Below are 14,562 nucleotides of genomic sequence, written 5' to 3'. Positions count from 1 at the left end.
TTCAGGGTAATCCAACAACAACTATTAAATTTATCTTTTCAATTAATAGTTTAGAAGATATGTCACTGGTGATAGTGAGATATGCAGCTCTTTTCCAAATGAAAATGTCATGCCTCACAACCAGTTGAGTAAGAGTCTTCAAAAGGAAGAATAGTTCTAATTGCCACTATTGTGGAAATTGGTTTATTTTATGAGAGGCCATTTCCTATTGGAATTTTAAACATGATTTTTAATGAATTATGGAATGCTACAAACCATCAAGTGTCACTTCATGTGCATGAGTCGCCCATTGTAATTTTCATAAAGATGATTTTATAGGCAATGACACTGTGAGTCGCACCCACAGAATAAATGGTGGACATCTCATCACTGATGACAAGTTATAATGTGGAAGAACATTGATGAATATCACAAGCACACAAAAGTTATGAATAAAGAAAATCTTGTGTTTAATCCAAGAGCATGGCTCCCATGGAAATGCATCTTTAAAAGATTGTTGGAACACTATGCATGATTGATGGCTGTCGATTGTTCTGAACTGCTATTTTTTGATTTCCATAAGTGGAAAATATTGTGAATAATGAAATCAATGTTCATGACCAGAGAACAAATTCGGGGATTTACATTTCAGATGACAATACAAGAAATTAAGCACTACATTTCAGAATTTTTGTGAAGCTATGTGGCACTCTTTTTTCATGGAATTTTAGTAAACTATTAAAAGTAATTAACAATGTGGTACTTTCTGATTAATAGTGCTCAATGATAATTACATTTAATTTTCACTGTCTCACCTTGACTGTGGACTTTCTTCACTGGAGTCAGTTTCAAAATTATCCTTATCTTTATCCTTATTTTTCATCTTATTGATGTACTTCTGCTTGCTTATACCTAGAAAAAAAATGAATGAGGCCAAAACAATTATGTGATATACAATACCATAATAGTGGAGTATTAATTTCAAAATACTGAACAGAATGATTTATCATGCGCTTATACCAGTCATATGATTTGAGGAGTGATAAAATGCAAGTCACTGCTAGTGTTTCTACTGCAATCATATTCTGTAAAACATTTGATACAAATACAATGGAAAATCAAAACACAGTAGCAGTGCTGCCCCACAGTATAAGTGGGTTAGTTTCACAAAACAGTGGTTGGTGTACTTGAACATGTGGAACAAACGTTGGGCCAGAAATTGCGCAGAGCGGCGAGGCAACGCTCACCGCAGCTCCTGTGAATTCAATTAACGAAAATACTTTCTGCGGGCTCTGTGGTGTCCAACATCTTGAATTTGAACTTTAAGCAAAATGTGCATTATCAACCCAGCCTCTGCGCAATTGGAGCTGCCCCGCGGCTGGAAAAGTCTGTGAGGAGAAGGCACGCCCACAAAATCTGTCAGGAAGAGAAGTCACACCTACAGAGTCAGGCTGCATTGCTCAAGCAGGCAAGCAGATTTCATTCATTTAATGTTAGTATTCTGGATGTCCTTGTAAATAACATTTTTACATTTTTTAATAAAAAAATCAAAGAAATAATTGAATTAAATTAAAGAGGTGGAAAGGAAAAGTAAAACTTTAAAAAAATTTTTAATCTATCAAAAAAAATTTTAATGACCAAAAACTATTAAAATAAGGAGTAATACGAGACTCCACATTTTTAAAAGTTAATTTTTAATTGTTTGGCCGTCATTAAGACTAACTGTGCTGTTAAAACTTAGTTTAGACCTGGTATTTTTAAGCATACCTGTTTGGTGGCATAATTAGTTACTTTCCAGCTGGGCAGATAAGCAAATTGGTGCTTTTTCAATGACTTCTCTGATTGCAGCGTGCGATGGACCTTTATTTCGAAGTTGTCATATCGCTGGCAAACTAGGAGCAAGATCACGATTTCCACGTTCTACTGCGCATGTGCAAACGCGGGAACTTGCCACTTCATTATTCACCACTAAAAACTGAGAGCGTTGTTGAGCTCCTCCATTATTTCGGGAGTGATTTCTGGCCAACAGTGTTACAATAAAGGGTATAAACAAGTGGTCTGGACATACAAAGAAAGTGAAGAATACTTTGACACTGAACTGTGAACAAGACTCTCTAATTGTTTTGTAAAAGGATAGACCGTTTATAAAAACATTCTTAGCAGCTTGTGTGAATTTCAGAATGCAATCGTTTGTTTAATCACAGGGTTTATCTATGACAATTGCGGTGTTTCATTGGATTTCAGAGAAATGAGGGCTGCATTAGGCATATCTCTAGACCTGTCACAGTTTAATAATATTAATGAAATCCTCAAGGGGAACTACAGCATACTCTGGTTAAGTGTATAGCTGATTTCCCACAATTTGTGTACACTTATCAAGAGTATACACTTAAGAGGAACAGCTATAAAGTATGCCATGGTAAAAAAAAAACTAGCTTGTTTTGAAAAACCTTTTCAGATTCACAGCAGTTTAGGACAGTTTAAAGAACTTAGAGTATTTACACTGGCAAGATTCTAGCAGACAGTTGAACCACCAGTCCTGCACAGTAAGGACTCCCATCACACCAAGTGGCAAAACAGAACTTGAATGAAAAAAAGCAGCATATTTACAACATTTACTAAGTCAGAACAAAGCTATGCTTGTCATAGAAATAAGAAAACCACACGAAGAGGGAAAGAGGAATGTTTTTATTCACAAGTAAAATGGAGATACCCTCACATCCAGGGTATACATTGCACCTTTATGCATGCTCGTGTCCTCTGAATACAGGAGTTACTTACATGATGGTATAACTCAAAGGTAGTTTTGAAAAAATGGCAACCATATAATGGGAGCAATTTATATACCAATATTATTTACCTGCAGCTATCAGGTTAGCATACCTGGAATAAAAACAAAAACAACTATTTTCTAAGCATTATCCTCTATTTAGTCTTTGTGAGTAAGGACCATGCGGTTGGTTGATTTAAACAATTGAGTGCAAATTAGTATTTGGCTTCATTGAAACAGACTCTACTGATCATTACCTGGTGAATGTAAATCTGAGACATCCTCCTCATTCTGCTGCATTGCCGATTGTTTTAACAGTTGATATGCTTTTGTTTCTGTTAGATTCAGAAAGAATAAACATCATGGGTGTTTTAAAAGTATATGTAACAAAACAGAGGCGGCCAAACTTCCAAACTAACATGAGGATAAGACAAGAAAATATCCACCAGTTGAATTTTTCCTGAAGGTTAAGCTGTTATTTACAGTTGCAGAAAAAAATGGGTACAAATCAAGATGAGTGCCCCATAGTACATCCATATTTGCTGGTCTAGGTCATTACCTTAAGCCCAATGTACCCCAGGTAGACCTTACACCGGTAATCCACTTGCTGCAGCAGGCCTCAGAGGCATGTAACAGCAGTAATGGCCACCAGTTGTGGAGCCTTCTGGCTGTGGTCCAAAAACAACAGCCAGGCCTCCAACCCCAACAGCTTTCCAGCAAGCCCTGGTAAAAGGGTGACATTAATTCTTTTGGCTTCTGTGGCCTTGCTGCATATCTTGCTCAGATCCTTCGATCTGAGCTGGGCTGGCCAGAGGACCTAACACCTACTTCTTCTGGATGCCCGACTAGCGTTGAGGAGAGAAAATAAGGCAGGAGGTGCCACCAAATCATCTCACCTCATTTGCATGGAATTAGAATACTTGCACCTGCTTCAGGCACAAGCTTTCCATCCCATCAGGGGGAAAACCATGGAAATCCCGGGTGAATGCAAGGGGGCAGAGACCCAGGCCTAAATTTTAACTCGGAAAAACGGGTGGGTTGGGGGCAGGGAGGCAGTAAAATTTTTTAAAATCTAAAACCCGCCCCAACCTATCCAATTCCGGTTTTAACAGAGGTGGGACGAGGGGCAGGTGACCATTCCACTCTTAGGAGGCGGGTTGGTCACTAAAAGCTTTCAAGGGGGCTGCGGGCCTCCATTTTTACAGCTTTTTTGTTTTTAACTCCAGGGGTCTGGGATTCCCGGGTCTTCTCATTCATGCCACGTGAGAGGAGGCGAGAAGGCCCAAAACTGCAGGTAAGTGCCTTTATAGCACAGCTTGTGGGCCCGGAGGAGCAGGAGTGCTTCCCCCAGGTCCAACAAGCCTGCCTGCAGCATTCCGCCCCCCCCACGACTCCCGACCGCCTGATGACTCCCAACCCCCTGATGACTTCCAACCCTGACACCCTCCCTATGACTCCCGACCCCCCGCCCATCTAAGACTTACTTTCTCGCATCCGTTTCCTGGCTCTTCTCCTGTCCGACCATGGCCAGTACTTCTGGGTTTCCAGTCAGGAATTCCCCCCTCCCCCTCCACCCCTCCCCCTCCACCCCTCCCCCTCCACCCCTCCCCCTCCACCCCTCCCCCTCCACCCCTCCCCCCACCGCTGTCTTCCTGGCTCCGGGCTAAAATTTAGGCCCTAGTATCATGGGTCCCAGTTCCTTTTTTCTCTGCTTTATATTCCATAGAAACATAGAAAATATGAGCAAGAGTAGGCCATTCGGCCCTTTGGGCCTGCTCCCCCATTCAAAAAGATCATGGCTGATCGTCTAACTCAGTACCCTGTTCCCGCTTTTTCCCCATATTCCTTGATCCCTTTAGCATTAAGCTAATTCCGGAAGTGATCTTTCTGCAGGAACAAAACAACTTATATTAAAAGTCATATGATCTTTTTTTTGCTGATTTCTGGGTCACAAAATCAGATGAAATCAGCTGTGGGCAAATAAGTCCTTTTCGCAGACCAAAAATAAGACAGAATTTTCATAACCAGTAAACTTTGGGTTTAATCAGGAAAATAATTTTGGAAGGAATAAATAAAATACTTGAAGTAATTAAATGCCTACAATTACCTTCACAAAGCATAATGCTAAAAGAGGTTGTTGTGCCTCATTAGCTGTATCCTCAGCACCTCTTTTCCAATGAAACTTTGTTCAGCCATTAGCTCATGACAGGTTACTGAACATGTGCTCTATGTCAATGCTGCTCATTGGTATGAGACGACGAAAAAGGGAAAACTGTTGCACACGTCACATACAGTGCGCTAATTTTGACTTTTCCAATTGCTGGTTCATAATATTTCCTCCACTCTAAGTTTTACAGCTACTAATGAATTGTAGTAATAAGAACTTTTACAAACCGATGGCATTCTGAGTATTTTGATCAAATGCTCTCTGGGAATACGTAAAGTTTGATTACAATTCTACAGTACTTCTAGAATAATACACCAAAATGTTAAATTACCTAACGTAGGTGTTATTTTCTTCATTCTTATAAAGGAATTCAATTTCCACAAACAATAGCAGACCTTGCTTAGCCAGCCTACTGTTGACATTTTGGTGGTCTTAATAGCCCACACTGAATTTTGAGAAATCTCCCTTCCAGTTGAAGATTCTCTCAGAGAAATAATCCATGCAGCTGGACAAATGGTTATGCCTGGCTGATGCATTGGGTTTCTTGCTGGACATTCAGAAATGTTTACAAGCCTATTTGGCAATCAGGTGGATACCACTTTGATAGCTTTAAAACCATCCTCAAAGCTTACAGGCCATCCATGATGTAGCTCTTAAGCATCTAGCCCTCATCAAGCAACAGACAATTCTCCTTTAAGACTAAAGAACTAATCCAGCGCTAATATCTGTAAATTTTTGGTATCCTCAATGGTTGCAGAGGTTCCATTCCCGCATCAACCTTGTTGTCAGATCACATCTGCAGTCTCTTGATCAGAGTGCCTAACATTGCCCTGCTTATGGCAATTGTCAACATATTGGGCCTGATTTTAGCAGGCCTGCGGGTTTCCGGCGGGTTGGGTTTCGGGTGCGTGGCCTCCGCGCCCGGTGAAATTAGTGGGTTGCCCGCGCGATCGTAGCAGGCAATGCACTAATTGGAATCACTTACCTGCTCCTCCGGGGTCCGCGCTGCTGGTCTGTGCGTCGGGCGGGCTGCGCATGCGCAGTACGATCTGTCAGCTGGAGGCTCTCTAGTTAAAGGGGCAGTCCTCCACTGACAGATGCTGCAACCAATGGAACAAATTACAGCATGGAGCAGCCCAGGGGGAAGGCTGCTCCCAGTTTAATGATGCCTCATCCCAGGTATCATCAGATGGGGTGAGGAGGAGGGGGGAGGACAGAGATCTTCCACCCGGTGGGCGGGAGGAAGCGGCCTGCCTCTGCCACCAAGAAGGCCTGGCTCGAGGTGGCAGAGGGGGTCACCTGCACCACCAACATATCGCCCACCTGCATACAGTGCAGGAGGCGCTCCAATGACCTCAGTAGGTCAGCCACAGTGAGAACACATAGTCTTTCCCCTACACTCCGTCTGCCACAACACTGCCCCCACCCCACATCTCCTTCGGCACCGCCAACACTACTCTGTCACATCACCCCTCATACCCACTCAAACCCCATCCTCATCTTACCTGCACCTACTCACCTCGCCAGTACTCACCCGCCACTAACACGCAACCCAATCCTCATACAATCTCATGGCTCTATCCCATACTCACCCTCTCGTGCATCTCTCTCACGGCCAGCCTCACTCAACCTGCCACCACCTGTGCTGCAGCCACAGGGCATGCATTGCATATGTGCAGTAGGCAGCGTACGGCAAACGTGTCGTGAGCATGAAGGGGATGCACAAGGGTGTCTGAGGGTTTGCCATGGGTGTTACCTATATTGAATTTCAGAGCAACAAACATCACACATTATATTGGCACCACCACTGCCATATCTCCGCGAATCCTGTCTGTTGTGTCCAATAATGTCCGCTCCTGGGTATCACTATGAGGACCCACCACTGATGCCACCCATTGTGTTACTGCAGAGTAGGTGCAGGTGTATTTGCAGGGCTCTTCCGCGCAGACAACTGAGAGACATCGGCGGTGTACCCGGCTGCACCCTGGAAGGATGCGGAGGAGAAGTTGTGGAGGGCAGTGGTGACTTTGGCAGCGACAGGTAAGCAGATGGTGCTGGGGCCAGCCAGGAGCAGCTCGGCATGAAAGAGCCTGCAGATCTCCACGACGAGGGGGTCATGACTGCAGCTACGGCGGCCCCCATCCGCAATATGTACATCTGAGGGGGTCCGCAAGGTAGGCACATGTCTCCGGACCCCGGGGTGAGTGTGCAGGTTGGTGACTTTGACCGTCCGGAGGGGGGTGGTGGAGGCCACACTTTGTCCCAAGTGACAGAGCGGCCTCCTGCAATGGGTGAGGGTCTCCACCCCCACCTGTCAAATGGACCTTTGCAGCTGCCACAGGCTGACGGCTGCAACACGTCCAGTTCAACTAGGACTGTTTCCCCCAGTGTGTGAAACAGTCCCATGTTTCCCCAAAATCACACACAGTCCCTTAATCAGGTCAGTTAATGACCTGAACAAGCGAAATAAATAACCTCAAGTGGCATCCCGCTGGCTTTAATTGCCTGCGGGATTCCCACCAGCGGGGGCCACGCACGCACTCCCGCACGTCATCGGGGAACCCGGAAGTGGGCGGGATCGTGGCGGGTTCCCATCACGTGACTGGATATCGGGATTTTCGGGGCCCCCCCGCTGGAAACCCACAGGAAACCCGACGGTAAAATCGAGCCCATTGTCTTAGCATGTTATGCTATGCTTTTCAAACACTTCAAACCAGATTTTGCTGAAAAAGTAACGGCATCTGAATGAAGCATGCCGTTATTAATGCACAAATCAGCCAGCAACTTGTAGCGAGGAAGTGATACCCCATTAATTGCGAATCACAAGTTGCTGGCCAATTACCTTCCCGAAAACAGCATCTCGTGTTTAATCGCCCTGTGATTTTCATGAAGTTACTGCATTTGCACATTAATTGCCCATTAAACTCGCCACACAAAGTCAAGTCTAATATTTAACACGGTAAGTACCCTTTTAACAACATGATAATTGTTAATGACTGCCAATCAACCTCTCTTGCCCAGATAGTAAACAATTATAAGTGTGAAGTCTCATTCCTTCAGGTTGTGAATTGTTTTAGAGATTTAAAAAATGCCATATTTAAAATTTTTACTTTTTTTTTCTTACTTTTCCATTCTGTCTCTTTTTTCTATCTCTTAATCCAATCTTTCTTTCCTCCTCTGTATCTGATTTGATGGTGAATTCACCCACTCTTATTCACCCACCTCCTCAATCCTTCCTCCGTTTATTTCTAAATCCTTTAATCTCATTGGTTAAGGAGATACCCAGTTTGTCCCATTGTTCACTAAGGTCCCAGATGCCCTGTTTCCCTCGCTGCGCCGTTATCAGCTCGCACTTCCAGCAACTTTGTGGGCAAAAAATTTGAAAGCCTAAATGTGCACAAAAAAGTCTAACTAATGGGGCATGCCGCGAGATGCCCCGCTCCAGCAAAATCTGGCACAAAGTGCTAATGACAGCAGTGTCTTACTCTCAGGACCTCTATAGACTATGAAAGATTTTGTATCCCATTGTTTGCTTATGAACACTGCAGCAACAGGCACCTATTTAGCTGTATCTCAATAAGTGTTTAGCATGTAGGATTATGGTGTTTCCCACAGGTATCAACTTCAAGATTCAGGTATATTCAAGGTTCAGGATCACTCATTCCTGATCTTAAAGAGCTAACAGATTTCAGAAAGGTGCTCTGAAACTAGAACCCCATATATTGCACATCAGTTAGGATTTTTCTCATGTTTGGAGTTCCAACTGGCGAAGCATGTGCAACACTGCTTTTGCGAACGAATCACAGGCTTAGAGAGTGTTTTCACTAAACAGTCATCCAGATATGGGTTCAAAGGGGCTGAACTGCTATTAATGAGATCAAAACTGTCAAAAGCTAAAGTTCTAGATTTGACATGGCTGCCAGTATTCTCTGTCCATCCATGCTAAAGTATCTCAATGTCTTTTAGTCCTTCTGACTCATCTGAAAATCCTCTTCACAGCCAAAAAGCTACTAGCTTTTGTATTGAAAGCTCTGGAGAAAACAACTGAAACATCTCTTCTTTTGAGGTACTTTGGTATGGATGGATGTGGATATATATATGTCAGAAATTCAAATTTTGTTACAATAATACATCTACGACAGTTTTGGTAGCTTGCATGAAAACAAGGCACATGACTGGTCCAGCCGTAGGTTCACGCACACCTATTCAATCGTGGTCACTATCCAAAATAAATGGTAATGGTACCAATGCCAATGCACTTGTCTCCATAACCAATTACTTGATCAGTATCACTCTGTACAGAGACATACATTTGCTTTGCTTTTTCTTGCTTGAGACCTCAGGCATGATTAAAAACTAGAAAGGTACTCTTTGGAGGACAAATTGACTTTTTCCCTGGGATTCTGTTTCATCAAAGATGGACGACTGCTGGGTTGTGCTGAAAAAGGTATTAAATGTTATTCTCTTGAGTATTTAATAAGTATAATGGATGCAGTCCAGCACGATAAGCACAGGGATCATACATAGTGAAATATTGTGACTGGAGAGCAGTGGAAAGGCCGAGATACATGACTATATACATTACAAGAACTAACACAAAAATGCCTCCGCCATATTGAGGGAAGGTCTATACAGGCCAGCAATGTGAAAACTCTTTCAGGCCTGTACAGGTGGTTTGAGCTCAGCCTGCTGGAGATAACCATTTGCACTCGCCATTGGTGGCACCTTGCTTCCAGAGGGTCCTTAGAAACGCCCATCATGAGGTAGGTCTAGTTTCTTCTGTTTCTTCCTTATTTAAACAGCCCTATTTATAGAACTGTCTCAAATGGCAACATCATACCTAGCCTTTCAAACCTTTCTCTCCAACTCCCTTCCCGGAATCTAATGGAACTGAAAGCTTGTTCCCAGCAAATAGCTAGGAAGAGGCAGATTACCAAACAGTAAAGTTTCCCAGCATCCCCACCCCTAAAAGCATTTGTGAACATTTAAAATCGAAATTTACATAAATCACATTGTTAAAAATAACGTTCTCTGTGCTTCCCTCCTCCCCGTGGTGCTGCATCGGTTGGGCTGGAGCCTGCTGCATCCTATTTGCTGGCCCTGACCTCATTTCTATTCACTCACGATTGTGCCATGTCCTCAGGGAAGATTTATTTTTGATCTCCCGTCACCCTGGCCTTGTTGATCCGTCAAGAATTTTCCTCTACTCCTCTTCCAGCTCTTCACCTATTGCTCAAGAGCCAGAAGTGGAGTAGGCCAAGCAGGGAAAGATTTCGCTGGACCACCAAGAAACCTTCTCTGAGGTCATGGAACAGCCTTGAATGAAGAGAAAAAGGCCAGAGTTAACAAGTAGCAGGCAGTAGGCCCAGGCTCAATTGTGGAACATCCTTGGGTGGGGGAGTTGTTGACAGGTAGCGTGGAAGAAGGCAGAAAGAAAGGTAAGCAGGTGGCCCAACCAGGAATGAGACACCTAGAGCAGGTGAAAGGGCAAAATGTATAAAAATTATATAAAAATAAGTTTAAAGATATATAAATAAAAATATATAAAAATTTAAAAGATTAATTCAAAAAGTTAAATTACTTACTTGCAACCAGAAAAAAAACATTGGGACAAGCTGAGAGAGAGGCTTTAGAAACGTAGCTCAACGATGCCATCTACTGGTCAGAGCCCACAAATGCATTGTTACAGGTAAACATTTACATAGGCAGTTTCAATGTTAAATGTTGACATGAAAGTGTGACAGAAAATTGTGACAACGGAAGTTGGACAGAAAGTCCAACTCGACTGGGGAAAATCTGTGTGAGGTGATCCAGAGTACTCAGAGGAAAAATAATTCAGGGCATATTTTCTCTTTCAGCCAACAATCCCTTGTTATTTAGAGATCAGAAATACAGAAGAAGCACTCGATTTCTAAATGCAAATTAATTGATTACTACACTAAATTCAGATGTGAAACAATAATCTATCTTTCTCTTTTAAATGCTGATCAACCGGCTGTGCATTTCTAACATTCAGTTTTTATTTTACCTAGTTCTAAGGCAGAAATGTTTTAAATACACAAGCAGAAGAGAAAATTCTAATGCTAAGCAACTGCAGTACGCAATTAGTACAGCACTTAAAAGAGCTATTAGCAGTCATTTTCTATGTTGCCAATGTGTGCTGTAAAAATTTCACAAGTAATAAATAAACAAAAATATTGCTTTAGAAGATTTGTTCATTGCACATCCTTCTGCTCTCCAAACTTAATGAGAACTAATTAAGGAGTCTTCATACACCAGATAGTCTATATAATTAGTACACAAATTAAAATAAGAACCCACTGTAATATACAAAAATTGTTGCACCATTACATCTGCCATTAATCTAATGAAACAAATTTTGTAACTATCATGAAAAGAACATAAATCAAAAATATCTGCAATATAACACAAGGGCTCTTCAGTTGGGTGTTTGACCTTAGGAACAGATACATGCCAAGACATGAAAAACTAATCTAATAGGTTATGCTTGGAGGATGAAAATCCATCAGAAGATCAGATGCGCTATATGAACTTTTAAAAAGTTTTTCGCTTTAGCTGATCAAAACTGCTTAATTTTACAAACATACCATGTGTTTGGTTGGGGAAATCAGCATGCTGAACATTCTATTGGTGTCTTCAAAACAGGAATTGCTCTATTAAGCAGAATATAAATTACATTTTAATCCTGTGACGACATAAGGTTTATGAAGCCTTTCTTTTAAAATGTCTTGGTACTGGAGCTGCCTGGAATCAACCGTTGGGTACGTGACTTCTTTCAGATATTGACTGGCCTGAATTGTTATAACCATGCCCAATTATCCTTAATATGTTAATATACTTTCCAATATTTTTCATAAGTAAAAGTAGCAGTTTATACAGGACATATTAATAAATTTAGTTGTATAAAAGGATGTTACCATATTCCAGTGCGATCCAAGCTTCATTGCATGGTGTTACTGCATTGTATCCACAGCTAATTCTTCCTCTCAAATGCTATATAATCTGACATATTCAGATGTTTTATGACAGCAATCTAAACTTAGGCCTAGCTGTATGAAAATAAAATTGATTAAAGAGGTTTTCTTTGTATGGTATCCAATAATGAATTTGGCAATATATTTTAATTTTTTTGTATGTCTACATAAAAATGCCCTCAGTCCTTATGAAAATCACCAATAAAACTAAATTGAAAAACATTTTTTTTATTTGAAACCAAATAATACCCATTCCTATTTTATAAACAAAATAAACAGTGAGGGACAACAGAATATCCATTCATTCCAGTTGTGAAGAAGACTATCAGAGCTCATCAGTGACAGACATGGTATACTAATGGCTCCATTATGTATTAGCTAAATGCAATCTTTTTAAAAATATGTAGCAAGTGCATTTTCCCTGTTAAATCTATTTGCTCAAAGTGAATTCTGTTAATCTGAAGAACTCTGGATCATAATCATATTTGTTTCTTTTTCTTGTATTTTCATAGTTCAGCAGAATTTTGCTTCAGGAAGTGTGGCTGAACTATTTTCTAGTGACCAGGACCAAAACATCTAAGTCACAATCCTCAAAGAATGTACCTACAAATCAGTAGAAATCCTCAGTTATGGGCTATCACTAATATAGTGGGTTAACAGCTCTAGATTTTATTGTAACGTCAATAATTTGCTACAGTAGTGAGCTGGTAACAGAGTAAACAGGGAACAGAGTGAGGACTTCTAAAATGGGAATTTTGTGAGAGTGAGAATTTAGAGGTGAGTAGGGCAAAAACTGTGTTTCTTAATCAAACTAAAATTTAAACTAAGTTTTTAATTTTAAAAACTCCAAGTCAATTGGCAGTTAACTGTCAGTCAACTGTAAGTTGTTAGGCCAGGTGTTAATTATATACTATGTGGTTCGGGGCTGACTGACCAACCAATTGAAACTGGTTTGTGTCTGAAATGTATATAAAGGTGATGGTGCAAGAGCCCACTAGAGCGAGCTGGTAACAGAGTGAGAGCTTCTAAAGCGGGAATTTGGTGATAGTAGGAATTCAACGCTGAGTGGGAAGGACGTGCTAAGAAAGTTAATGGAGGAACAAAAGCTATGTGTTCAATTATTTGTTCACACTTTAAATACTTAACTATAAAGTAGATTAAAGGGCTACTGAATTTACAAAAATAGGGATTAATAAATAAGAGGCAAGGGCAAAAGCCTGACTAGCAGCTTTACGTAAGTAAATAAAAATTAAATAAATGAAAACTGACATCAACAATAGGCTAAATAGACTAAACTGAGCAATAAAAGTAACTAAAAGACATCAAATTAAATCCTTCTGATAATCATAACTTAGTATTAAAGGTGAATCAGTTCGCATTGGAAATGGATAAATAAAGAACTGCTGTACAATAAACAAACAAACAAATAAATAAACTTCGAATAGATAATGGTAGCACGGGCAGTTTGTTGGGACTGAAGAATGTGCGAATTTGTGGACAGTGAGACTGCTCTGGGTGACGACACCTGTGGGAAATGCCACATACAAATTGACATGGGGATAAACAGATCAGGGAAATAAATGCATGGCTGAAAGGCTGGTGTGGGAAGGAGGGGTTTCATTTCACGGGACACTGGCACCGGTACTGGGACAAGAAGGAGATGCACCACTGGGACGGGCTGCACGTGAACTGGGCTGGGACCAAGGCCCTATCAAGAAGAATAAACAGGACTGTAGAAAGGAATTTAAACCAGTAATGGGGGCGGGCGGGCGGGGGGTTCCAGGTGGAAAAGAAAGTATAAGAGCAAAAGTCAAGGTACAAAAAGTGATAAAGATAACTTAAATACTCCAGGAACAGAAAAGGTTATAGGAAGTAATAATAATACAACCATTAAGAATAAAGCAGGATGATGAAAAATAAGAACATATTAATTTGCCTGTATAGCAATGTAGAGAGCATCAACAATAAAAAGTGTGATAAGTCAAATAGTGTGAGAAAACACCATCAGGATATACAGGCAGGGTGGGGATAGTTAGCCAAATAAGAGTTCTGTACACGAATGCACATAGCATAAGAAATAAAACAGGTGAGTTAGAAGCAGAAATTCAGCTTAAAGTGTATGATATATTAGCTATTACAGAGACCTGGCTTCAAGATGAGAATGACTGGAAGCTAAATATCCAGGCTATAGGATCTTTAGAAAGGACATGGAAGTTGGGAAAGGAGGAGGTGTAGCATTATTGATAAAAGACACGATTATAGCAGTAGAAAGAAAGGATTTCAGTGAGGGTGATCAGGCAGTGGAAACACTATGGGTAGAACTAAGGAACAGCAAAGGATGCAAAGATTCTGATGGGAGTGGTCTACAGACCTCCTGACAATAGTTATATAGTGGAAGGACGTAGAAATACGGAGATCAAGGAAGTGTGTAACAGAAACAATGTTGTTCTAATTGGAGATCTTAACTGTCACATAGAATGGGAGAAGCAGAACAGCTCAAGTATAAAAGGCAATGAATTCCTAGAATGTGTTTGGGACAGTTTTATGGAACAATATGTTTTAGAACCAACACAGGAACAGGCCATACTAGATTTAGTGATCATTAATGAACCAGAATTAGTTAACGATCTGACACTTGAGAGGGAAAAGAT

The 14,562-nt window shown here is 41.2% G+C and overlaps 1 protein-coding gene across 2 annotated transcripts in view; it reads right to left on the bottom strand.

Moving 5' to 3' along the window:
- Positions 1-14,562, bottom strand: part of kiz (kizuna centrosomal protein) — a 184,341-nt gene that overhangs the window by 54,928 nt on the left and 114,851 nt on the right. For both annotated transcript variants that reach the window (XR_010963565.1, XM_067988390.1), the window contains exons 11-12: positions 3,007-3,084; positions 795-891 (exon numbers count right to left, since the gene is read on the bottom strand). Coding sequence is in view for 1 of the 2 variants with exons in the window: in XM_067988390.1 (XP_067844491.1) it covers positions 795-891; positions 3,007-3,084 (175 nt within the window). In the remaining variant the exon portion in view is untranslated. The remainder of the gene's footprint in view (positions 1-794; positions 892-3,006; positions 3,085-14,562) is intronic.

The sequence above is a fragment of the Heptranchias perlo genome, chromosome 8 (genome assembly GCF_035084215.1).
Source record: "Heptranchias perlo isolate sHepPer1 chromosome 8, sHepPer1.hap1, whole genome shotgun sequence".
In the NCBI taxonomy this organism is placed as follows: Eukaryota; Metazoa; Chordata; class Chondrichthyes; order Hexanchiformes; family Hexanchidae; genus Heptranchias; species Heptranchias perlo.
Note: the sequence above shows the minus strand (reverse complement) of the source record. Positions and strands in the feature narration are given on the sequence as shown.